The sequence below is a fragment of the Gobio gobio genome (genome assembly GCF_949357685.1).
Source record: "Gobio gobio genome assembly, chromosome: 17".
NCBI classification, from domain to species: domain Eukaryota; kingdom Metazoa; phylum Chordata; class Actinopteri; order Cypriniformes; family Gobionidae; genus Gobio; species Gobio gobio.
This window is the reverse complement of record NC_137110.1, coordinates 40530313-40554714: the sequence shown is the minus strand read 5'-3', so window position 1 is coordinate 40554714 and position 24402 is coordinate 40530313. Positions and strand designations below refer to the sequence as shown.

The 24402-nt window shown below is 39.5% G+C and overlaps 1 protein-coding gene across 1 annotated transcript; it reads right to left on the bottom strand.

Moving 5' to 3' along the window:
• Positions 1-1937: 1937 nt before the first annotated feature.
• On the bottom strand, positions 1938-24055 carry cavin2b (caveolae associated protein 2b). The gene is made up of 2 exons (XM_079841250.1): positions 23118-24055; positions 1938-4640 (listed from the first exon to the last, which is right to left on the bottom strand). The coding sequence occupies exons 1-2, from the start codon at positions 23655-23657 to the stop codon at positions 3747-3749; spliced, it is 1434 nt and encodes a 477-aa protein (XP_079697376.1). The 5' UTR covers positions 23658-24055; the 3' UTR covers positions 1938-3746.
• Between the last annotated feature and the right edge of the window lie 347 nt (positions 24056-24402).

The following is a 24402-nucleotide window of genomic DNA, read 5'->3' as shown; positions in this document are numbered from 1 at the left end:
TTTCCTATAAGAACGAAAGTGATTAAAATGTACCAATTTATTTGTGCATTTTGTGTGGTCTGAAATTTTGTAAAGTTCCACGCTTGCAGTTTAAAATGAAAACTAAATTTCGTCACGAACAGGATTCGAACCTGTGCGGGGAAACCCCATTGGATTTCGAGTCCAACGCCTTAACCTCTCGGCCACCGTGACTGCTTACCGTGTATGTAAGGAAAACACTAAATCTACTGATCGCTGTGCTGTATTATACTGGATTTTTGGAAAACATAAAACATTTTCGATAGAATAACCAAACAAAATATTTCGAAAGATGGATTCGTTTTAAAGCTGGGTCTCGTGTAAGCGTTCATAACGTTTGTTTTGGTTTCTGAGGTTTTACTTGAGTCATCATAACGCCAGATGGCGGTGTTGCACAAAGAGTTTTTCGGCACGTTTTCAATTTGACCACTCTTCACGTTGAAAGTCTTCAAGAGAGTACACAAGCCAGGCCTTGACATACAATTAGTTATGAACGTTCAGAAACAGATTTCATGCCATACAGCTCTTATAAGGAAGGTAGAAGTTTTTTTTGATTGATTGAGTGTTTTATTTGAACATGTTAAAAAAATAATAATAAAAAAAATAAGAATAACAGGAAGAGAATATGTATGTACCTAAATCATACATTCCTACATACTTACAATATAATTAAAAATACCAAATAAAAAAAGAACATACACTTCTCTATACACACTTTCAAAATTATTATAAAGAATTAAGTACTTCAAATAGAAATAACAAAACAATTTCACATGTTCAAAAAGGAGTAGGAAGAAGTTCGAAAAACTTTTCTAGTCCTACCCCCATCTCCTTTTCCCTTAATTAATACAAATAGAATTGTTGCTTTACATATTTACATAAACATACACTATATATCTACTTCCAGTACTTATATTCACATATTTCACAGATGCATACATTCATAACTACAGTGCGTATACACAATTCTATCATCTTCTTTTCCATTTATCTATATTACACCCAATAAAACCCATCCAAACAAGACTTTTTATATAATCCCAAAAACATACGGTCTATATACGATACTAACATCTCAATTCATTTTCATATCCCTTCAATATTTTAATTTTAAATATTCTCTTAAAATTACTCATTGTTGTACATGTTTTCATCTCTTCACTACAGTTATTCCATACATGAACTCCTTTGGTTGTAATACAGTGATTCTTAACATTTGTTCTTATAATTTTCCTTTGTAATACCAAATGTCCTCTCAGATTGTACTTGCTCTCTCTCATTTGAAACAACCCTTGGATACTGCACACATTTTTGCAGTGATTATTGTGTTTCTAGCATGTTATATGTTTGGCAACAGTTCTTCTAACCCTAATTGATGGAGTGTGTAGCTTTTAATTTAATAAACAACCATGTATGAAGACACATCATGGCCATATTCCAGGATGACAGTCATCAAATTGTGAAAGAATGGTTGGGAGGGAGAACGAAGAATAATTTTCCTACACAAATTGGCTCCTCTGAATCCAGACCTTAAATTCATTGAAAGTCTCTGGGATGTGCTGGAGTGGATTTTACAGAGTGCTGGACTCTTGCATTGTCAATACAAGATCTTGACCGAAAATGAATACACCATGGCCATGATGTGTCTTCCTACATTGCAGTTTAAGAAATGAGGAGCTACATACTCTATAAATTAGGGTTAGAAGAACTGCTGCCAAACATATAACATGCTAGAAACATAATATTTCCAGCCAATTCTACTTTATTAAGCATCTAATATGAACGTGTAATGTTTAAAATGTATTCAAAGTCTATAGGTTAGAGTCTGTTACTGTCAGATGGATTTCTAAAAGAAAAAGAAAAAACAGGACTCTGAAAGCATACTAAAGATTTGAAGGGAAAAGATAGACACGAAAAGGCATGGTTCAACATTTTTATTTATTTGCATTATAAGAACAATTTGAACAGAGCGTGAAACAACTTGGTAAACAGGTGCCACAGAAACTTTATGAGGTCTCTGCTGTAACTGAGCCTTTTCTTTGGCGTGAATCATAATGTTTCTAAAATATAACCAAGACAACATATAGCTCTCTTATATATTATGCAATTAACATCTTAAAGGATATGCAAATACAGATTAGGGATTATAAGCATCAGCAAAAATTAGTTAAAATCTGTTATATTTTTAAAGAAGTAAAACCTCATCCCTTTTCATCTGAAAGAGACATCCACCCAAAGCAAAGATACACACTTTTATAGTTTTGTTCAGCACTGGAATACTGAAATGAAAATATGCTGGAAATAAACACAAAAAGATCCCCACTTACTCTGACTTATAATAAAAAAACACATAAGAACCAAACTCTATTCTCCTTGTCTTACAATATCAATTCAGACTTGATTGGTCAGTGCTGTTCCCTATGCTTTTCTTTATCCGCTGGCAGCACTATTTTATTTATGAAGTGGTGATGTGTGCACAAATATCAGTTCACTGCATTTATTCCAAAATTATGAGGGGGGCTTTATATTTGCCCTTGTGTTATTATTCAGTTCTCGCATTTTGAAACTTCAGTACAACAATCGAAACAGAATTTCACTTTTCATAATTTTTCAGTTCTCCACCACTTTCCACACTTCTCTGACTTATTTGCATCCAACTGGGCTGATCGTCTCCTTCATCACTTTCAGAAATATGCCTGTGATCTAGACTGGCCTCACAGTGCCTGTTTCTCAGCCAGCGCAATGCCAACGGGAGCTTGAGAAATGGACTCTGAAAAGGGCCGTTTATCAAAAGCTGGAATGCCTTCTGAGTAAGGGTCTGAGACATATGTGGAGCTCAGGGAAGACCAGGATCCCCCATGTAAGCTGCATTCCAGATTTGAAACGTGTGTGAGCATTGCGTGTGCTCACTCAGGACAGAAAAAAGGCTATCTAAATGTTTATTAGTCACTACGAAGCAGAAATCAGAAATTATATTTGTAGTTTAGTTTAGGACGATATGCTTTCCAGCTAGCTTTCTCACATCTTTTGGTTGCTATGTTTATGGGTTCACATTATACTCAAAAATTTAAATTGAGAACACTTTTTTGTTTTGTTTTTTGTTTTGGGATAAATACAGAGATAGAACATGGCAGTATATTTGTGCTGTTTAATCTCTAAAACAAAACCTAATTGGACCAAGGTTGAAAATTATATAGGTTTCATTAAGTCAATATCACTCTCAGCTGTGCACAGGCTGTTCCAGAAGAAATTAATTGTGGGATGAAAACCAGGCTATGGTCAAAACGTGTCCATTGGATAGATGGAGAGCACTTGGCGCCCGTTGACTCCTTTGGCTGTAAGCGATTTGTTTTCCTTCGCCAACGTTCTCAGCTGACAGGTAGCCACTACCAGAGGAAGACAGAATGTCCAGTAATACCAGCTGGAGTGAGTTTCTCACAAGCGTAAGGTTTGTAACAGACTGTTGGATAAGACGGACTGATATGACTGCTTTCACATTCACTTCTGCTAAAACACTCGGGACTAACAACAGCGATATGGGTTTTTTAAGCAAATGTCATATAGTTCATGAATTTTGCCTTTGAATGGACTGTATTGTAAGTCTGTATTCTGCAACAGGGACAGGGAAGATGCCTGGGTTCTTGGTTGGGATGGCTGTCACTGATAAGGGAGAGAGTGTTTTCTCAGCTTAGGAGGGTGTCCAGGGACTGGAATGGAGGGTCAGGACATTAGGATGCTTGTCCTACAGCAACACCCTCTGCTTGGATTGCAGCTGCAGCTTCTGCTAGAGGGCTGTCTTCACTCTGCACTCTTTCCTTTCCCTTTTCCTCTTCTCCTTCCTCTTCATCCTCTTCCTGTAAAGCATTGTGGGACACCACTATCTGGGAGGCGTCCTGGGGCAGGGTCGCAGAAAGAGCATACTCCTCGCTTACATCTTCTGTGATCGACAGCTCAACCTCAGCTGTGCCGTTCAGGATGCTGGGCATCTCATCTTTCTCCATCGCCTCCACAGCTGCCTTTACTTCCTCCTGTCCTGGTGCAAGTTGGGAGTGAACCTCTTTGAAGGACAGGTCTTCAGTTGGGCTCTCAATTGGGGCCAGCTCGATGGAGGTGACAGCACTTGGCGAGGTCTCTGGTTGAGATGAGGCCTCAGTCTCCGATTCCCCTTCCCCACTGCGGTTCTTCTTGATGTTGAAGGTTAGAGGAGAGACCTTGAAAGAGGAGCTCTTGGCACTAGGGCTCTTCTGGTGGTTCGGCGTCAGACTCTTCTTGATTTTATCACGCTGCTCTTGGGACACAATCTTGGTGCTGATCTTGTTCATCTTCTTCTCAATGTTCTGCCTGGAGAAAGCTTTCTTCAGGCTGTCCACTTTCTTCAGACTGGAACGCTTGATCTTCTCAGCTCGAGATTTTTCAACTCTGGTTTCATCTTCAAGATCCAAAACCCTCAAAATTTCATCCTCATCCTCTTCTGCTCCCTGCTCCTCATCCGAGGAGAGGGCGATGGTCTGAAGGCCCTCCTCATGAGAGCGGTTGGTATCAATGGCCGGGGTTTCCTCTTCTACTTCAGGTAACAGTGCAGGATCCTTCACAAAGACACTTGAAGGGATTTCGTTTTCCTCCTGCACAACAAAAATGGAAAAAGTCAATAAATGATTAATTTCTAGCCCTTTTACAGCATTATTTTCGCACCACATATGATTGCTCTTAATACACAATTCATACACAGAATTTTTAAGCCTTATTTTAAAACTTTATTATTTTAATATGCAATGGTTTCCCCACAGAGGAAACCAAGTCAGTGCCGAATTAGCTGCCTACAAGATTTGTATTTGGTTGTCTAGGCAACTGGACTGTAAGAATGCCAATGATGCATAGGGCTGTCATGTGTTTGTGGGAGATATCTTCAATAGTTTCTACATAACATCATTTTATATTAATGCTTTGCATGCCTTAAAGATACTCATTCTTAAGACTTAATTTAAGGTCTTCTTTTTAAATCTTAATTTTAGAACGGGTAAAAAACTTTATGGTGAAGTTTGTAGCTTTGTAAGAAAGTAATTTACTTAGTAGAAAGTAAATCAATCAAGTCACTAAATGAAGTCACTGTGCTCGGAAACCTCCCTGAAAACCTGCGTATTGACCAGATCAAAATTACTGTGAAAAAAACTCTTCATAAAGAGATAGTTCACCAAAACTAGTTTGCTTGCCTTCAAGTTGTTTCAAACCTGTATGAGTTGATGGTAGCCATTGACTTCCATAGAAGAAGAAAAAAAATACTATGGAAGTCAATGGCTACCGTCAAATGTCTGGTTACCAACATTCTTCAAAATAGCTTCTTTTGTGTTCAACAGAAGAAAGAAACTCATACAGGTTTGGAAAAACTTTAGTGTGAGTGAATGATGACAGAATTTTCATTTTTGGGTGAGGTGTCCGTTTAAAATGTACAACAGGGGCCGGTTGCATAAACCGTTAAGACTAGTCTTACAAGTTAGACATACATTTTCTTCTTTAAGACTGTTCATAACTTTTTAAAATCAGTTACATAAAAACATAGACTGGCCTAATTTGATACGAAAAGTAAGACTGAATGCCACTTGCCTAACTGCTAGTGGCTCATACTAGATCTTAAGACACTGTCTTAACATAATGGCTTAGTTTATGCAACTGGCCCCAGCAGGTTTTCTGTGGCTTTACAGCAGCCATTATGAAGGGGTTTAAAACTGTTTAATACACTTTTTTGCTCATACAAATATGCTGCCAAAGAACACCATGACCTTTTATCATAGTTTCAAGAATTTGTCTTTTAAAAAGATGATGCCGTACCATGTCAAATATATTCAAGGTCTTTCTGCTCAGCTTGTAATATGAAGAACTGTATGCAGTGTACATGTGTATTGTGGATGCACTTTTTATTTTAAATGACACAAGGGGACAAGAACATTTGGTGTGAAAGACATTGTGTACCGACCCTCTTTTCCCTGCTGGAGACAATCATAAAGGCTGAAGAATAGTGAGACGATTGGGAAGGAAGGCCAGGCATGACCCTACACAGCTCATATCAGAGTTTCCACTGAGTTTTGGAGGACAGCCAGGACAGAAAGAGAGCGAGAGTGGGGCAATTGGAAAGAGAGAGAGAGAGCAGAAAGCAGGGAAGTCTGGTTTAGGGCTTTGGAAGGGAGTAGGACGAGAGTCAGGAAGCACTTGGGGTGGAGTGCAGCAATGGGGACACCTGGACAGAAGCCCTGTTTGCCTCCCACCCGTCAGAATGTTCCATGGCATGTCAGAAATGCGCAGGAGAGCTAGAGCCTCTCTCTCTTAGCGATAAGACTCTAAATTCTGATACGGATGAGGTCACGTCACACACGAAACCTCCCAGTTAATCACTTTAACTGCACTGTTTTCGTACAGTCTATAATGTAAGCACTCACAAACGTACATGTGAATGCAGTTACTCCTGTATGTGGGTATATACAGTACATGTACAAATGCTTTAAAGGGTCACGATTCACGAAACACTGAACTACATTTTAAAAGAGGGATGTACTGTATGTTGCACATCATAGAAGAGAATATTACCATACAATCCATTAGTTGTAATTGTAGGAGAAAACTGTTTGATTTGAAGCTGTTTGAATCAAACGTTGTTGTGGTGTTGTCAGTCTGCCCTCTTCCACTTTGTAGCTTGCCACGCCCACTTTTGTAGCATTTTTCAAAATTGTGGTGAGAACAAACTGGTGCTATGCAGGAATAAGTTTTGTTGCTTTTTAAAAGTTTTTTTCCTATGTTAACATACTATGATTTTGCTTATTTCTCAGTAGAAATGGCTTGAAAGTTGAAAAATAAAAACCATTAATTTACATTTATTTAAATGATAATTTCTCTAAATTGCTCCATCATGTTCCATTTTATTCTTTCTGTGAACCCCCAAACCACACGCACTGAAGTGAGGTATCATGCGAAGAATATACAGTATCTAAGCTCTCTTAAAAAGGCGAAGAGATAGAGGAATCTTTGTAGACAGAATGTTACGCAAACATTGATTTCGAGCATGCCTTGATTCCTCTTATCTCTGAGTACTGCCTGCAAAAGGCCTTAATTTAAGTTCACACTGCTTTTCTAACGTGATAGAAAGGTTGTGTTCCCCTCTGAACCCCCTGTTTTAACTCTGGCCTCCAAAGCTCTCTGTGTGTGAGGGAATGCGAGTTTGGCCTGTCAAAGTGGAGGGAGAGATTTGACCTAACAGAAGAGAACTAACAAAAAGGATACATAATGACTGACGGTAATCCCTGTGGTATATGCAACATGCTAAATCAGGGGTGAAATACCGCTTTTGGGATTTAGTGGATCTGTCCACCCACGAAAGAGCTTTACTTTGGGAAGGCAAATATGGATCAAAGGTATTGGTCTGATATTGCTGGCACAGTTTGAGAATGTATCTGGCAGAGTCCCTGCAAACTTTAACACAGAATTTCCACGTTCCATCAGTCTCTCATCGGAGAGCAATTAATACACTTGGATACTTGGACTTGGAAAAATAGTTGTAGATATAGAAAACTGTGTGACATAACATTGGCTGTAATGTTATATTTGAAAGCAAAGGGTTGTATAGGTTTTGGAATGTTTCTTTGGTAAAGTATTAGTCTACTTTCTGTTGTGATGGGGTTGTTTGATGTGGTTTTTGGTGAGGTGTGGCTAGTTTTCCATGAACCGTGACACAAGTAGCATGTTTAAAATTAAAGGATTAGTTCACTTCAAAATTAAAATTTCCTGATATTTTGCTCACCCCCATCTCATCCAAGATGTTCATGTCTTTCTTTCGTCAGTCGAAAAGAAAATACGTTTTTTGAGGAAAACATTCCAGGACTTCCATGACACCCAAAATGTTGAAGGTCCAAATCAATGCAGTTTCAAAGCGCTTCGAAGGGCTTCAGAGGCTCGGCGCAATCCCAGGAATAGGGTCTTATCTAGCGAAACGATCGGTCATGTAAAAAAAAAAAGAATATACTTTTTAACCTAAATTTCTCATCTTGCGCTGCTCTGCGACATGCCAGTGATTGGGCAGAAAATGTCACACTAGACATAGGTGCAAGTACCGCCCCAAGCGAACATGCGAGGACTAATACAAACACCCTTTACCAAAAAACACTCCATCTTCAACTTCAAAATCATCCGACATCGTTGTTTTACCCTTTTTTTTGCTAAAGGGCTTTTGTATTAGTCTTCATATGTGCGCTTTGTAAACATGGGGGCGGTACTTCTGCCTACGTCTAGTGTGACGTTTTCAATGTGATTGCCCAATCACTAGCACGCTGCAGATGAGAAATTTAGGTTAAAAAGTATAATCATGTTTTATTTTTTATGAAAATGAATGATTGTTTCACTATATAAGACCCTTCTCCTCGTTTGGGATCGTGCAGAGCCTCTGAAGCCCTTTGAGACTCCAGTCAGTGTTTTTTCCTCAAAAAACAAAAAGAAAATTATTTTCGACTGAAGAAAGAAAGACATGAACATCTTGGATGAGATGGGGGTGAGTAAATTATCTTTTAAGCATCAAGAAAAAGTTGTAGAGATGCCAAATGATAACCTTTTGTGAATCCGAAAGAGGAATCACAAGGGAAATGATCTGCTTCAAGGAAATAAAAGAACAGATATACAGATACAGATATACACAGTCTTGTATAACAGTGATAATGTATGTTATTTGGCACACCAGATTTGCTTTTCAGCTCCTACAGATTGTGACTTGGATAATAATGAATGCAATTCATTTATAGCACCAAGTTAAAATTTTGTCAAATAAACATGTTTTCCTCCTTCAGGGTCATACTTACAAATATTAGTAATACTCTGTATAATTTTTAAACCTATTACATGTACTTTGCAAGCTTTTATTACATTACCAAACCTGAAAACTTTACCTGGTCACATTTCACCCTAAAATCAAAAGACTATTTTAGCACCATTAGAATTGTTGCATTGTGAAAATTATGTTCATGTGAACATTGTTAGTAGAATCATTCTTTTTAATTTAAGGCGAGACACTACATTTACATTTACATTTGGCAGACGCTTTTATCCAAAGCGACTTACAGTGCCCTTATTACAGGGACAATCCCCCTGGAGCAACATGGAGTAAAGTGCCTTGCTCAAGGACACACTGGTGGTGACCGCTGGGATTGAACCAGCAACCTTCTGCGTATCAGTTCCATGGTTTAACCCACTGGAGCACCATCTCACACACTACAGGTGAATAGAGATTTTTTTTAAATTAGAAGATATCACTATGATATCATTATTTTGACATCAAAGCTTACATGTTAAAGGAGCAAACTGGCCCAAAATCTCAAAATTGACCACTGCATGAAAAAAATGATCTTTTCACCTGCCGTGTCTCGCTTAAAGGTGCACTGTGTAAATTTTAGTGCATCTAGCGACGAGGTTGTGAATTGCAACCGCCCACCGCTCACCCCTCCCTTTCGAAGCACATATAGAGCAGCTCAGTGGCTGACACAGGACAAAGATGTCATCGTCTGAGACAGCAGGGAGTAGCTAGCGCTCTGTAGAGCAGTTTGTCCGTTTAAGGCTACTGTAAAGACATGGTGGCGCAAAACAGTGACTTCACTGTAAGGGGACCTGCAGTGTATGTAGAATGGCTCATTCTAAGGTTATAAAAAACATAACGGTACATTATGCAAGGTCTTTATACACTGAAAACATAGTTATCTCCGTCAACAGATCCTCATAAATACTACACACTGCACCTTTAAATTTGCAGTACAAGTGATATCATGACCTACACTCTAAAAAATGCTGGGTTAAAAACAACCCAAGTTGGGTTGAAAATGGACTAACCCAGTAATTGGGTTAGTTTTTAACCCAGCATTTTTTTGAGTTTATAATTAATTAATAAATATCTTTAGATAAATTAGTCATGGTTAAATTCCATGAAAATAATGTCACCATTCATAACACATTTATTAGAAAATATTTTCCTTTTTTTCCCTCTTTTTTATTATTTACTATGTTTTTCTTTTTCTTTTTTTTTATTAAGAGATTCACCCTTTAAGGCCAAAGCCCAAGATGTAGATTTTATGGCACAATTTACCCAACTCAGAGGAGTCAATGCCATGTATTGAGTTTCTGTATTGTTTGGATGCCTCTGGCATTGCTCTTTGTTTGTATTTGCATGTTTTCAAGTACTGTCCTCAAGACTCTTAAGTGGCAATCCATAGCTTGCATTGCTAATTTGAATAGATAGAGGGAAAATGCGCTGAGCCACTGGACTAGCCTGTGTGGCAAGAAGAGTATACATCAACCTCCATTCCAATTTTTTGTCTTGACTGTATGGTCTCTAAGAATTAGAGTAGAGTGTTGATGTGTCTCAAAGCAGCTTGCGTAATTGTGCTGTTTTATGTGAACAGTTTCTTTTGACTTAACCAGGTTAACCAGGTTCAGGCTTGTCCTCGGAACAACTGTATTTGAAATCACTTTAGATGAACATCTTATGCTGATGGCAAAAACACAAAGTATCATACGCCCCTCAAATAAAGCATTGAATACTAGAGCTGTTACAAACAGGTTAAAGAATCCCTCCTTATGGCCTCCAGAGACACAAGTTCCTGTTGTTTTCTCAGTGGGGAAGCAAACAGTTCATTCCATGCATTCTGCCTTGTAGGTATGAGATATGGAAATGACTTGTAAATGACTACAGCCTCCTCTACATTTACATTGTCTTCATATTCTGGTTGTTTGACTCTCAAAAAATGTTTTGTCACTAAAGAGCACGGTAACCTCATGCTGCACAACCTGTCAAATGATACTCTAGGTTTGATTCATTTGCGTACTAAACCGGTCCCTCTTGCCTTGGGCAATGCAGGCGCTTATGATAGCTGAGTTGATATATGTTTTCTCATATATGCACAATAATATAAGGGGATCTCAAAAGGGGTAAATACGTTTCTGTTTATGGTTATGAAAGAAATCGATTTTTAGAGAGAATTTTTTTGGTAAACAGTGAGTCTGAGTCATTGCATACAATGCATGCTTTGTGCCTGTTTTCTTTGTGCATGAATAGACTGGGTTTTATTTGATGTTTATTTGAACAGATGTGGTTCTTATAGACACATGAATGCCTGCATTACTCTTTGCCTGCTGTTACTCAAGTTTCTCAAAACCTTAAAGTGATAGTTTACCCATAAATATAAATTCATAACAATTTATTCACCCTCATGTTGTTCCAAACAACAAAAAGCTACAAAATAATATCTTGCCCTTACTTTTCAATGTAATTAAGTTATATAGACCACTTTTTAAGGTACTTCTTTACTTTGAAAAGTCTGTTCTCCATGAATTGACTCCCAGCCTGTGTTCCCTGGACTGCGTCCAAATTGCATACTCTTGAGTAGGTACTTATTTTGAAGAAGCAATTACTTCACAACCACTAAAAAAGTATTCTACATAGTATGAATGTAATCTGGACATTCGGCATGATGCCCTTATCATGTGACAGTTACGTCGCATCACTGCCATTCACAAATCCTCTCCCGTGACCTCATGGGATAGTAAAGTGTCCATCATATGCAAACTTCAGAATCTTGCCGAAAGAAGTAGGTCATCCGGCTACTTTTTGTCTACTCTTTTATGAGTACTGTGAATTTGGACTTATTTTGTCACATACTGTTTTTCGCCTACTATATAGTAGGGAAGTATACGATTTCGGATGCATGGTCTTGTGTGGACTGGACTTTAATGTTATTTCCTGTTTTATGCCTTTTATGTTTTGTAGTTTTTCTTGATAAGTTTTTGATTGTTCCCAGATGTGTCTTGTTTGCGTAAACCCCACTGTTTCTTTTGTCCTTGTCCTTACATGGATGTTTTGTTGGGGTGCTCATTCTGTTTCTCTGGTTTTCTGGTTCCTGTGTTTTTGTTATTTATATTCTGTTCATTAAAATACTTATGGGCCTTAAGCTCTGGTGGCGGTGGAGCATGGCCCACCACAAATCCCAGAGTTTCCAAGTCTGGTGGTCTCCATGTCCTCAAGTCCAGTGTGACTGGGAAGCAGACAGAATGATCACCCCAACAAAACATCCATGTAATGCCGAGTTCAGACTGCACGATTTTCAAACTCGTCGGATCACTGCTCTTTTCACACTGCATGACTATCTAGGGTAGCTTTCAGTTGCGGCTGTGTTCACACTGCACGATGGATGGCGACAGGAGGTTTCACACTGCACGACTTTACAATAGGAAGAATTACCGACAACTCTCTCCAGTGCGCAATAGGGATGGGCAACAGTGGTCGAGTAATCGAGTACTCGAACGTGACAGCGATCATCGATCATGAGAACGATGATCGCCCTGAAAAAAAAACATTTGTCTCTTTTTTATTGGTTATTGTGTCGTTTTGCGCGGTACCGGAGGTCTGATTGGTTAGCGTTATACAGCACGCCTCCAGACCGCGGCGAAATAAAGTGAAACTGAGGCGTGCACTGCAGTGATGTCTGGAATCACTGTGATCATTAAATGGTTAGTGCAAGATGTGCAGCGCCAATATGTTATAGCCTACATAGCATTATAATGAGAACACGATGGAAATTAGAATGCTGTAAATGATCTGTGCTTAGTTCCCCGTGTATCAGCTGATCCACAGAGAAACTAGCGAGAACACTCAGACAAGCGCGTGAAGTTCATGTGCGCATTCGCGTCCTTTTCTGCAGATGCACGTTGTAAGATTACTTTTATGTTGTCTATCTGATTAATCTAAAATGAGAAGCGTTTGGTTGAGCTTAATAAGCTTGCAAAGCACTGCCGTTATACCGGCTGTTCTTCATTCTCTTCAGTTTCAGCTCAAACGCATATTTCAGACATGATGGTTTAGAGACAGGCTATTTCTTTCTCAGAATAATTTATATTAGTAATGCAGCAGTGCTATACTGTTCTCGTATTTTTTAACAGTAGACCTAGTTTATTTAAAGTTGTTTTTCGTAATGAGTTCGAAAACGCGCAGTGATGTCTGTAAAACACTTCGATCATGAATAATAAAATTAAGTGCATGATGTGCAGAGTCAATCTGTCAAAGCATTATAATGAGAACAGGATTTTAATAAAATGTTGTTTCTGTGTGCTTTCGTTGTCCGTGTATCAGCGTTGTTAAGGGAAGAGCGCATTCAAAATGTTCCGTTTCAAACCCTTCGCCTGTAAAATCTAGCACTGAAGTTCACGTGCGCATTCACGTCCTTTTATGTTGATTTATGTCGTAATAGGTTCATAATAATCTTCATATTAATATTGATATAGGGTGCGTTTGGTTGAGTTTATTAACCAGCTAGCAAGCTCTGCAGGGTGGTGTTATTTCACAGTTTCAGCTCAAAGGCAATGCTCGATATTACTGACTTGGTTATTTGAGGCGGTCATTTTATAAAGATGTTTCTTTTTCAAAGACATTTATGCATCATAATCTAGCAGTTATTTTTTGTTTTATATGTTCATGTTTTCATGTACCTGTTTTCATGTCACGTTTGTATTTGTCAACAACCATTTTCATATCAGTTTTCATTATCTCAATGACGGACATGCCCCGCCCCCTGTACACGCCCCGCCCCCGAGTACTCGAGTACTCGTTTTTGAGACCTATCGATGATCGAAATGAGAAATTGACAAAAATGCCCATCCCTAGAGCGCAAACTACGTTTCACAACCAAACACACGTGAGATGGACAAGTAAACAACGCGAGATCAGCGTCAGACCGAAGTTCTCACGCTATACTGGAATTGTTATTAAAAATGCTAAACTGCAGAAAGTTTGCGATCCAAATTGTCTGTGCGCTGATTTGCAGAGAAAAGGAGAAAAAGAAAAAAGATTATGGTAGAGGAAATGGTTGGGGAGACAAAGGGAGCAAGGATTGTTTTCTGCAAAGAGAGTTGGAGGTAAATAAATAATTTTGCAATGTGCTGCTGTTGGGGCTGGTCAAGCAAATGTTTGTGCTTTGTTTCTGTTTGATAGAATTGTAAATATATCTATTAAAATACTGATATGCTGGTCTATGAATCCTCCCTGAACCTCCCACTGCCCTGTATCCTGCTCTCTCATTGGCTGTAGGTCATTGCCGATGTATTTTTCAGTCAGGGCACATTTCACACAGCAGGAGTTTGAATCGCAGACAAGTCCAGATATTTAGCTTGCCAAATATCTCACGGGCGTCGCCGACTCATATGTTATTCTCTCAGATCGCATCTTTGATCATTCACACTGCGTGATTGCTACTCACATGCACAAGCACCGATTTGGGGCATTTGTCGGCGATTTCGCAAAACCTGTCTGTCAGTGAGTCAAAATCGGGCCTTAAATCGGGCAGTGTGAACTCGGCATAAGGGCAAGACTCACACTGGTGGGACACTGGTGTTTAAATACACAAGTAATTGGCAAATAAGACACGCCTGGGAACAATCAAAGAACTAATCAACAAGAAAAACAAAGGACTACAAAACATGGCGCAGAACAGGAAATAACATAAAAGTCCACTCAAGACCAGGGAATACAGGCTGGGAAGTCTTACAGGTTTGAACAACATGAGGGTAAATAAATGATGATAGTATTTTCATTTTTGAGTAAAATATCCAGTTAAACCAAATCTTTTGATCTAAAGGCTTAAATGTTTCAAATTTGTTTGTTGACCAATAGGAATGACTTCACTTTCATACTGTTTATGCATTTCTTTACAAAGCTAACATGTTTTATTTCATAAAGTGAATTAAAAAAAAAAAAATGGATGAGTGGACTGTATTAGTTTTGACAAGTGTATGTCCACAGATATACACACACACGCATTACAGGGTTGCCCTCTCCGTACCATGCTCTCTTCTCTCATTGCTGTCAGCTTTATCAGATACGCTATCCAGTTGTTTTCTCAATATTCACTTTACATTCTAAACACACTTGACACACGCGTCACCTTGTGTCCTACTTATGAAGGATTGGGGGTAAATATTTGCTCAGGGGTGGGGTGTGGAGAGTAAAGAGAGAGAGATGTAAGTGGCTGCGTTTGACGGTGTTGTAGATGGTGGCGAATTATTTTCAAGCTTATGCTATTTTTTTAAAAATGTTTTATCTTTAGCGATGCAGTGGGACCTCCGGCCCCTGTAATTCTCAGAAAATGTTTAATGCTTGCATTCCCATCCTGCTGCCCATTAACAACACATCTGACAGGAAGCAGCTGTTTAACCTCATACGCTCGCCTGTGTTCTCTGCTTTTGCGTCACACCAAAGGTAGCCCTGTAACCCATGTACATTCTCTGTCTCTGTTAAAAATATTTAGAGATGCACACAGGGAGAGGGAGAAAGAGAGAGAAAAGAAAATGGGTACATTTTTGCGTGGTGGTGGGTAGTACTAAAACTATTTTAAAACTAAGTTGTTTTTAAGCGTGACCGTAGTTCAACTGTTTCCATTTATAGTGTAGTTTTTCAAGAAACGAGTGACTTTCCAAGCTCCGGCATGGAATAAAAAACAAAAAAGGTAAATGTTACATTTATCTCACAATTCTGACTTTTTTTCCTTTGCAATTGCGAGTTTATCCTCACAAATCTTTTTACTTTTCAGAACTTGCAATATATATAAACAATAAATAAAGAAAAGTTGCAGTTACCTTTGTTCTTTATTTTTTATAATATTTTTTATTCTGGCAGAAACAAGCTCCCATAGTATCATGACGACAACATATCACATTACTGTTTTTTTTTCTCTCTTTCAAATATTTGGTAAGTAATTTTAGCTAGTTTGTTTGGATGCTTCATGTTAATGATGTGGTCCAAAAAAAACCCCGAAATTTTTACAAACAAAATTCAAATCATCACGCAGATGTTTTCCTACAACTCTTAGTCTAATATGATAATTGTATAATTTGAAATATATTCCCCCTTTTAAAGCTATGTAGGTCATTTTGTTAGTAGCTTTTGGAAGGTTTGAGTAATTTGTACTGTGGCTTGTTTAGCTATAGGTTCAACACTATTTGTGTGCACAAGAAATGTAATGTATGTGTATGTTTTTGCGCAAGTAAGTCAAGCAGAATAAAATTGTTGAAGCAGGACAGGGTGGGAGAGCTGAGCGGAAGAGGGTTTCCCTCTCTAAAAAATCAGCCCTGGAAAAACTTCATGCAACAATGGCCATGTTTACATGTACACCAACAGTCTGATGATTGCCAGCGATCAGACTAAGGAATTACATGGATTAAGATGTTTACATGACATGAGCAACCCTCTTAAAACTAAACTATTTATTACAATTATTCAAAGAGATGTTGTTTTGTCACTTTGATCAGAGTGCAAGAAATGCGAGTAAACTGTATGCCTGTACAGTAAGATCTACTTAACATGTTTTTTTGCAGTTATGGTCATGAGCATAATCACATTAACAATAATTATATTCTGTGCCTAATCCTAATCCCCAACACATTATATTGTACATTTTGTAATATGACATTAAATGCTGAAGCTGAATATACCACTTATGTGGTAGTTTTAGTCTTAACTCCAACTTTTATGCTTGTTTAAGAATTATTTGTTATATCCACATCTTCTTACATGGCTTCTTACATGACTTCGGATTCATCAATCGCTGCTTTCAATTATCTCTCACATAATAAAATAATTTTAGTATTTATTTATATATTCATTCATTTATTAAGCAGTCACTGTAATAATTGGAAAAATGTGCAATGACTGCAGTCAAGAAGTCGTTATTGCAAAATAAACCCTTACAGGGTGATCAGGAGGTTGATGTAAGATCAGCGTGAAAGGGCATGGGTCTGTTTTCTTTGTAAATTATGTGTAGTCTGTCAACTGTTTCAGGGCTGTTTGCCCCAGCATATAGCATATTGTCCCCATGTTCCCATGGCATTGTGAGTGTGTATGGTCTTCTCTCTGTGCTGGCATTGCTCCCTGTCACGGGACACGCACAATAACAGCTTTTGTCTCTTCAGTGTGTATGTGTATGTGTGTATTTAGATAGGACCAAAGAGCCAGAGCTCTGTCAGTATTCATAACCATAGTGCAAAAGGATGTCTGTTTTTGTAGATAACTACAGTATATGTCCATCTCAGGACAAGCTTATTCTCAGTCATACACTGAGAATATAGTATCACTTGCCTTCGATTGCTTCAATAATTTATTATTTAGCATATGGTGCTATCACAGGTGTGCTTTTGTGTGTTTTTCTTTGATTAAATCTTGGTGTATAAATGTTCAGTATGCTTGTGCTCAATTTTGTTTTGTTTGTCAAATATGGATTTACATGATTTGTTTGCATTTCATTTGATTTCATTGTGGCTGTTGAGAAAAGGGAGTGCGCACCTGCAAGCAGTATATTAGGCCGCTGTCAGATAAAACAAAACATGTAGCGAATTTAAATGTACAGGGTAAATTGTTTTACAACGTGTCTGTTCATTCTCTTGACACAAGTAATACTCTTGAGTTCAATGTAATAGTTACGGCTGGGTAAATATAAAAGTGGGGTTTTTGTTTCATTTGATCACAAATATGAGTCTTTTTAGTGAATCAAAAGCATCAATGTGACCAGTGTAGCCTGATTCCTCAAACAAGTGATTCTTCTATAAGCCTGTTCTTTTAATTATTTATTCAAAAAGATGAGTTACCGATTTACATTTTTCTTTCATTAAAAAAAACCCCTTAAATATACCCAAATGAATTGAAATAAAATCTAAGTTGTATGGAAGATTTAAGAAGGAAGTAGTCTGTATTGATAACCCACCCCTAATTGTTGTTACTAGTCCCATGTGCAAAAACATGTTTAGTCCCTTTCATGTAACTCATTTCACATGCTCATTCAGTATTTAAACCTGTACAGTGAAATGGACCCTGAGGCCACATTTCCATTGAGGGTGTAAATATTTGCTCGGCTGTTCTTAAAGTTCGCTTACATTCCGATAGGATTCAATTAAATTATTTTGGTAATTTAAAGGTGCTGTATGTAAGTTTTTGACTGTACTAAAGCATAAAAATACCATAATATGTTTGCAGATATTTAGGAAACATGCCAAGCTCACATACTCGTTTCTCTGAAAAACAGTGCTACAGTTAGTTATTTTACTTTGAAATGTCTGTCTTTTGGTCTGTGCGATAATGCTCGTTGCCAGTTTACCCAATAGTATTTAGCCACCCCGGGTTGCCAGTTGTCGGAAAACACAGCGAACTGCTTCCATGGAAGCCAGCAAACAAACTGGGTCAGAGATTGCAGATTCTGGCATCCATTTAAAAATCTCTATGCACGGAAGCACATTAAAATGCGGAAAAATCAACTCTACTTACAGTGTGTTAGTCTCATCGCCTTCCATTGTCAATTGCGCTTGTTTGTGTTGCTTGTCTTTAAATTGGCAACCCGCGTGAGCGTCGTCGAGTCTGAGGAGGAGGGGGCGGGGCAAGCAATATTTTGAATTTGGACTGCACAACCCATTTCAACCACTAGCTCATAGGGCTAGTCATTCTTACACACACAGCACCTTTAATTATTTCCAACAATATCGCAATGAATTGTATATATATTTACAGCCCTAATTTCTATCTATCCTCTCAAAGGAACAATTTAGCTCCCCAAATACACTATTCAATAAAGTCTGTGGTTGACTCTGTTTACCGCCTGCTCAGTAAGGCCAGATTTACAGTACATTCTGTAACAGTTGTTGGAGACCGCAACAGTCACACATTCCATATTTGGAAAATAGATAATGCTTTTTATCTGCTAACCTTTTGATGTTTTGTTGCTAAGGAATGAAATGTTAATGTCCCCCTGTTGTGTCCTCACAACAACAATAAAAAAGACAGTATTGTCATTACCGCTGTGTTTTATTGCGTTTTCATTTTATTTATTTATTTTTCTCCTGTATATGAGTTTTTAGTTCTTAGTTAAGAGGGCCTACCTGTTTTTGTTCTATTCAATTTGTAGCTTTAACATACAGTTCCAGATAGTTTGCTGTCAAATGTATGTAGTGTGCCGTGAGAGACAAGATGAGTTACATGAGTAATTTGCACATACATTCAGAATATCTCTGAGCAGCTATGTTGTAAATCTTTAAGCGTAATGAAGCCCTTTTCTCATTTTGTCTCATTTTCATATCACCCCCAGTGCACCAGTGGGAACTGTAACATTTAGCTGAGTTGGGACAGAGATAATGCCTTTTTGATGGACAATGGAAAACAAACACTCTTGTCTCCTTTCTTTCTGCCTACAGGCCTTCTTGCACTGACACTTTTTCTCCCCACCCCCCCTCTCTCTCCTCTCTCTGGAGAGGCACAGATAGCCTTATTAGGTGATAGCGAAGGGCTAGTTGTAAAAATATTCCATCTTGTGCTTTCCTACTCTAAATTTGGCTTTCATTATGATGAAAATTGAAGCATTGCGCACTGATATTTATGAGATCTTGGAGATGTTGTGCAGCTATAACACAACCCATATGTTAAGTTTTGAGAAACGCAAGGACAATTAGTTAAATGTGTTCATTGAAAGTTGCATCATGCTCAAAAATTGTTGTTGTTTGTTGATGTTTGATTTATAACGAACATAGGCTAACAGACTTTACAAGCTCTGTCCTCCTTTTCTCTTTTATGGCTGTGATGACCAATGTCATGTTTCATGTCTCATGGAGCTCTAATCGATTGTGGTAATTTGCCTATTTATATCATTTTAAAAAAGTTAGAGAGACTTGCTCCACCTCTGGAATGTGAGCATTTGAGCCAAAGTTTCTGCTTATGCAAGAGCAGCATTCTGTCTAGCGCCTGCAGTCCGCCTAAAGGGGAGCCAAGCACCCCTAATCCAAAAGCAGCAGGGGAATTTAAAAGTGAAAAACACTGCCAGAGAGGGTGTGGTGAACACCTGAATGTAGCTATGGAGAAGAGGAAATAAAACTGGGAATGTTTAAAAACAAACAGACCATGGCTGCGTTTACGCTTGGTATTAACATGCGACCTGTATCTGGATGTTGTCAACATATGCATTGAAAAGACAAGTGTAAACGCGTTTGTGTCCTGGTTTGGAGGTAGTCGAGGACGCTTTGTGATCAAATCTTTGTATAATGTAAACGCAATCCAGCCGCCGTGTCTGCATTCACAGGTCGACGTCACACAAAACCCCGCACACTGTCATTATTCCCCCTCCTTTCTCCCAAACTGTCAGAAAGATGGAGGACACCATGTGATCATTCAAGATAAGCTACAGGTAAGCAAAGTAGCTACAGAATCAAATTAATATATGAAGGTCTATAGCAGACTAAATGCGTAAACATGGTTCTGAGAGAACCTGCCTGCCTCCAATGCCAAAGAAAAATCTTTTCTCCACGGGAATTTCTGCACTAGCTGTGCGGTTTTGCGATACAATCAAGGGCGGAGTAGATCGCAAATATAGTGGAAAGTTTGCCTTTGCACCCGCAGTTGCTGAACCATTCATTCTCTGTAAAGAATGTGCATTTTTCCCACCACAGCTGGCAATGATCTCAGATCCATATGTTTCTTTATACCGTTTCCTTTACAGCATCTCTCCACCTAATCACTCTTTGCTCACCTCCTCATTTTGCGAGATTTGTAAAATCTCCCGCGACTGAAAATGATTTTTAAAAGAAAACCCACCACTTCAGGTCGACTTTGCATTAGAGCCATCCTCTGCAGGCTTTTCTTTGCGCAGGAAAGAGAGATCTGATCGTTTATCCAGATACAGAAGCCACTTGATGTTGACAAGTGTAAACACGCCGTGTCCTGATTGATCTACTTGATCGGATCACAGTGATCGTATGTTAATGCCAAGTGTAAACGCAGCCCATGCGTTGGCAAAGTGTTCTGGTTTCACCAAGCGGCAACCTCCCCCAGTTTCTCTTGTAGCCAATACGGAAGTGACTTAAACTGCAATTCATCGTTTGGCCGCTAGGGACAGGCTCCAAAAGGGAGCAGAATCTCATTGAGCTTCATGTTAAAATGCCCAACTTTACAGCAGAAAAAAACATGTTTACAGCCTGGTACAAATTGTGGTTTTGGTCTATATGGCTAATTTTGCCCTTCATGACAACTGTGAGGGGGTGAATTTTTTTATCACTCATACGTTTACATTATATAAAGCTTTAAAGTCCTGTATAATTAAGGGCGTGGCCACTTTGAGTGACAGGTGGATAGCCATTTATCTGCTGTCTGTTAGTCATCGCGTCACCTCAGCTCCACTCACGTCCCGCCTCTTTGCCCATTTTCTATTATCCGGGAGTGACGCGCTGACAAGATGGCAACGGCCAGCTCGTCCCTACTTCGCACTTCAAAACGGCTCTTCAGAATCCTATGGGTGACGCCACAGACACTACGTCCATATTTCTTTTTTACAGTCTATGGGTTTCACCCGAAAGTCTTTCAGTTTTTGTCAAGCTTGTTTAGTAGTATGAAATATTTTGCAGAAGTGACTTGAAAAGTTTTTTGATTTCTCCTGCTGAAACACAAGTGTCTGTTTAATGAGCTGAGTTTAGTTTCAGGACTGGTCAGATCCTATCATTCCTGAGAAATAAACCAGGCAACCCCAAGGGACAGAGGAAGGGGGTTTAATGAAGGAGCATTAAATAAGACAAGGACTGTTAAGGAATGTCTGTGTGGGTCTGTCAGGCATGTCTGATGGAAATGTAAAAGCTCTAGGAACACTTTGTCCCCATGTCCACCACTGTCCCACCCATCCTAACTACAATGCAAGACATATCAGGAGTCAACAAGAACCCCATGGCTGGATTAAACACATTCCCTTAGACCAGACATGTCTGGACGGCTTTGCAAATGCTTAGAAAATGAAAAAGCAAACCAAATCACTGGAAGTTACGAGCCTGAAATAATTTGGACAAAGAAGGAAATCTCAACTGTCACCCTCTCCAATTAGATTTCCCTGCAAATAAACAACGTAGTTGCCATAGAAACACACACAACATTTTTGGCCAGCTTTAACAAACAGCACTCTGTCTGTGACGGCAACTGTAGAAACTATTCTCAGAAAGAGTGCACGCACTGTTTAAAGCAGAGTGTAATAGTTGAGGGTTTTCACACTTTCATCGAGGGCAATTTACCTTCCCAATTTTTTTTAAACACTCTCTGAATGTTGACTTTCTGAAAATGTTTCACTAGGCTCGCTCTCATTCTTTACATCATGTACTTCAGCAGTAACCACACAGTTGGGAAGAGAGAGAGAGGGGGGAATGGAAGGCCTCTCTCTGCGCTCTCTGACTTTGGAATCACTGAGTCATTCGTTTGATTGCAGGTCTTGCAGTAAACAGCAGCGCACCAGCGTAGCATAGCACATTTCAGCACGGGTCTTCTGACAACAGGATACACATTACGCTGCACTGTAGCTGATCTCTGGACACACCTTCTATTCAAGGCTATTGTGCTTTAAATAATAGCTTTTGGCTAAGTTTCAAAACAAGCCTCCCCCATTGAGTCTCTCTCTTTCGAGCTCTCTAGCTCTCTCTTAGTTTGGAGCCCTTGCTGGTTTTCTTTCTGAAATATAGGGATATCTGAAATTCAGGGTATTCAAGAGGCTAATACTTTGAGTCAAGTACAAAATTCGCATCCACAATGTTCTAACATCCACAAATAAAATTTTTCAACTAGGTTTGACCATCCCAGAAATACTTAAATGTTTGGGTAGTGTTGTCTGAGCTTTTGACCCCAAAGCATTAGCTATTCTATTCCACCCCTCCTCACAGTGACCTTAAGCGACATCACACCCTCTCACGCATTGCTTTTATCTTCACACTCTGATCCATGACCCTTCTCTCCTGCTTTAGAAATGGACCCACCCTACGGGAGGCAGGAGATCTGTTAATCAACTATGAGGTAATTTAGTCAAATGACATTTAGATTCATTAGACTCCACTCAGCTGTGTAAGACAGTAATGTCTCTTATTGTTAACAGAGTTGGAGACAGTTGGTTCAGTGAACACCGACATGCAGCAATGAACCCTCGCACAATGCAATCATTCAGTGTCCTCACCTGAGCATATCAAATACCCCACCAGAAACTGCCCCCCACACACACACACACACACACACACACACACACACACTATACATTTACCTGGAAGATGAGCACTTTGAAGTTGTTCCTTTTGATCAGGTGAGCGTGGTTGGCCTCCAATTTCTTCACCTGGACGGCCTGCCTATCCATCTTGTCCTTGACCTCCTTCATGTGGACGCTGACCTTGCGGCTCTTCTCCAGGAGTTTGCTGACCGTGTTGGAGGTGGAAGTGTGACTCTTGGAGAGCTTGGTCATATCATTCTGGATGCCCCTCACTGCCCCCTCCATCTCGACCTGTCTTATCTCCATCTTATGCTGGTTCTCTTGCACTGTGTCCAGCATGTTCACCAGCTTATCTAGAAGTGTCAGGACAGTGATGGCATTCACTTGGCCTGTGGGTGAAGCTCCATCTCTAGGTAGAGTGCCCCCAGCCAGAGCGCCGGGGCTACTAATTTCTCCGCTAGCGGCGTTGAGGCCCAGCTGGCTGAGGCTATGGGTGGGTGAAGACCCAGTGGGGCTGGGGCTTGGAACCACCAGCTCCTGGTTCTCATGTGTGCTGACCATGCTGCTCCTCTCTGCCTGCACTGCATCTTCTCCCATTCTGAGGCTGTTCTTGGTCTCGACAGATAACTTTACTCAAGAAAATTAATTCGTTCTTTACCTTCAACTTCAAGTGAGCTGGTTCCCCTTCCAGTTGATTTTAGTGCCGCCACGTTCTTACAGCTTTAATTCCTGTTTACAGGCTTGGGAATAACTTTTCAGCTTCCAGGTTCAGCGTTCCCACCCCTTTTTGAAGATAACCACACTCTTACTCTTTTCACCCTCTCTCTCTCGGTCTCTCCCTCCCTCTCTGGTGCGATTGGAAGAGCTGCGTAGAGGCTTCCCCACAGCTTAAAAAGCCCATCCACACCCTATGGGGGCGGAGCTTGGTTTCCATGGCACCTAGCCCGGCCCATTGGCGAGGGAGTTATGTGTTTGCATGTGTCAAGTGCGAGTATGTGGGTGTGTACGCTGGAACATGAGCAACTCTCTCCACATGCAGTACCTCCCCCTAACTCTCTCTCTCTGTCTGTCTCTCTCTCTCTCTCTCTCTCTCTCTCTCTCTCTCTGTCTCTCTCTCTCTCTCTCTCTCTCTCTCTCTCTGTCTCTCTTGGTTTAGTTCTGTTTAGATTGAAAAGAGCAATAGTATATTAAGAGTCATGTTTGAAGAATGAGCTCATCTGTGCCAGAGAAATAAAGTGGGAGGGTGAACGATAAAGGAAGATAGAACAAAGGTGTGTGTTTTCCCCCTTGAGTAAAGATTTGCTAGGCAACATTTTGGAGAAGTTTTCTATGTGTGCAAAGA

Coding starts and splice junctions, on each gene's coding strand:
- cavin2b (XM_079841250.1), bottom strand. CDS start 23,657: ATGGGAGAAGATGCAGTGCAGGCAGAGAGGAGCAGCATGGTCAGCACA. Junction 4,641..23,117: donor TCAAAGTGCTCATCTTCCAG/GTAAATGTATAG, acceptor TTTGTTGTGCAG/GAGGAAAACGAAATCCCTTC.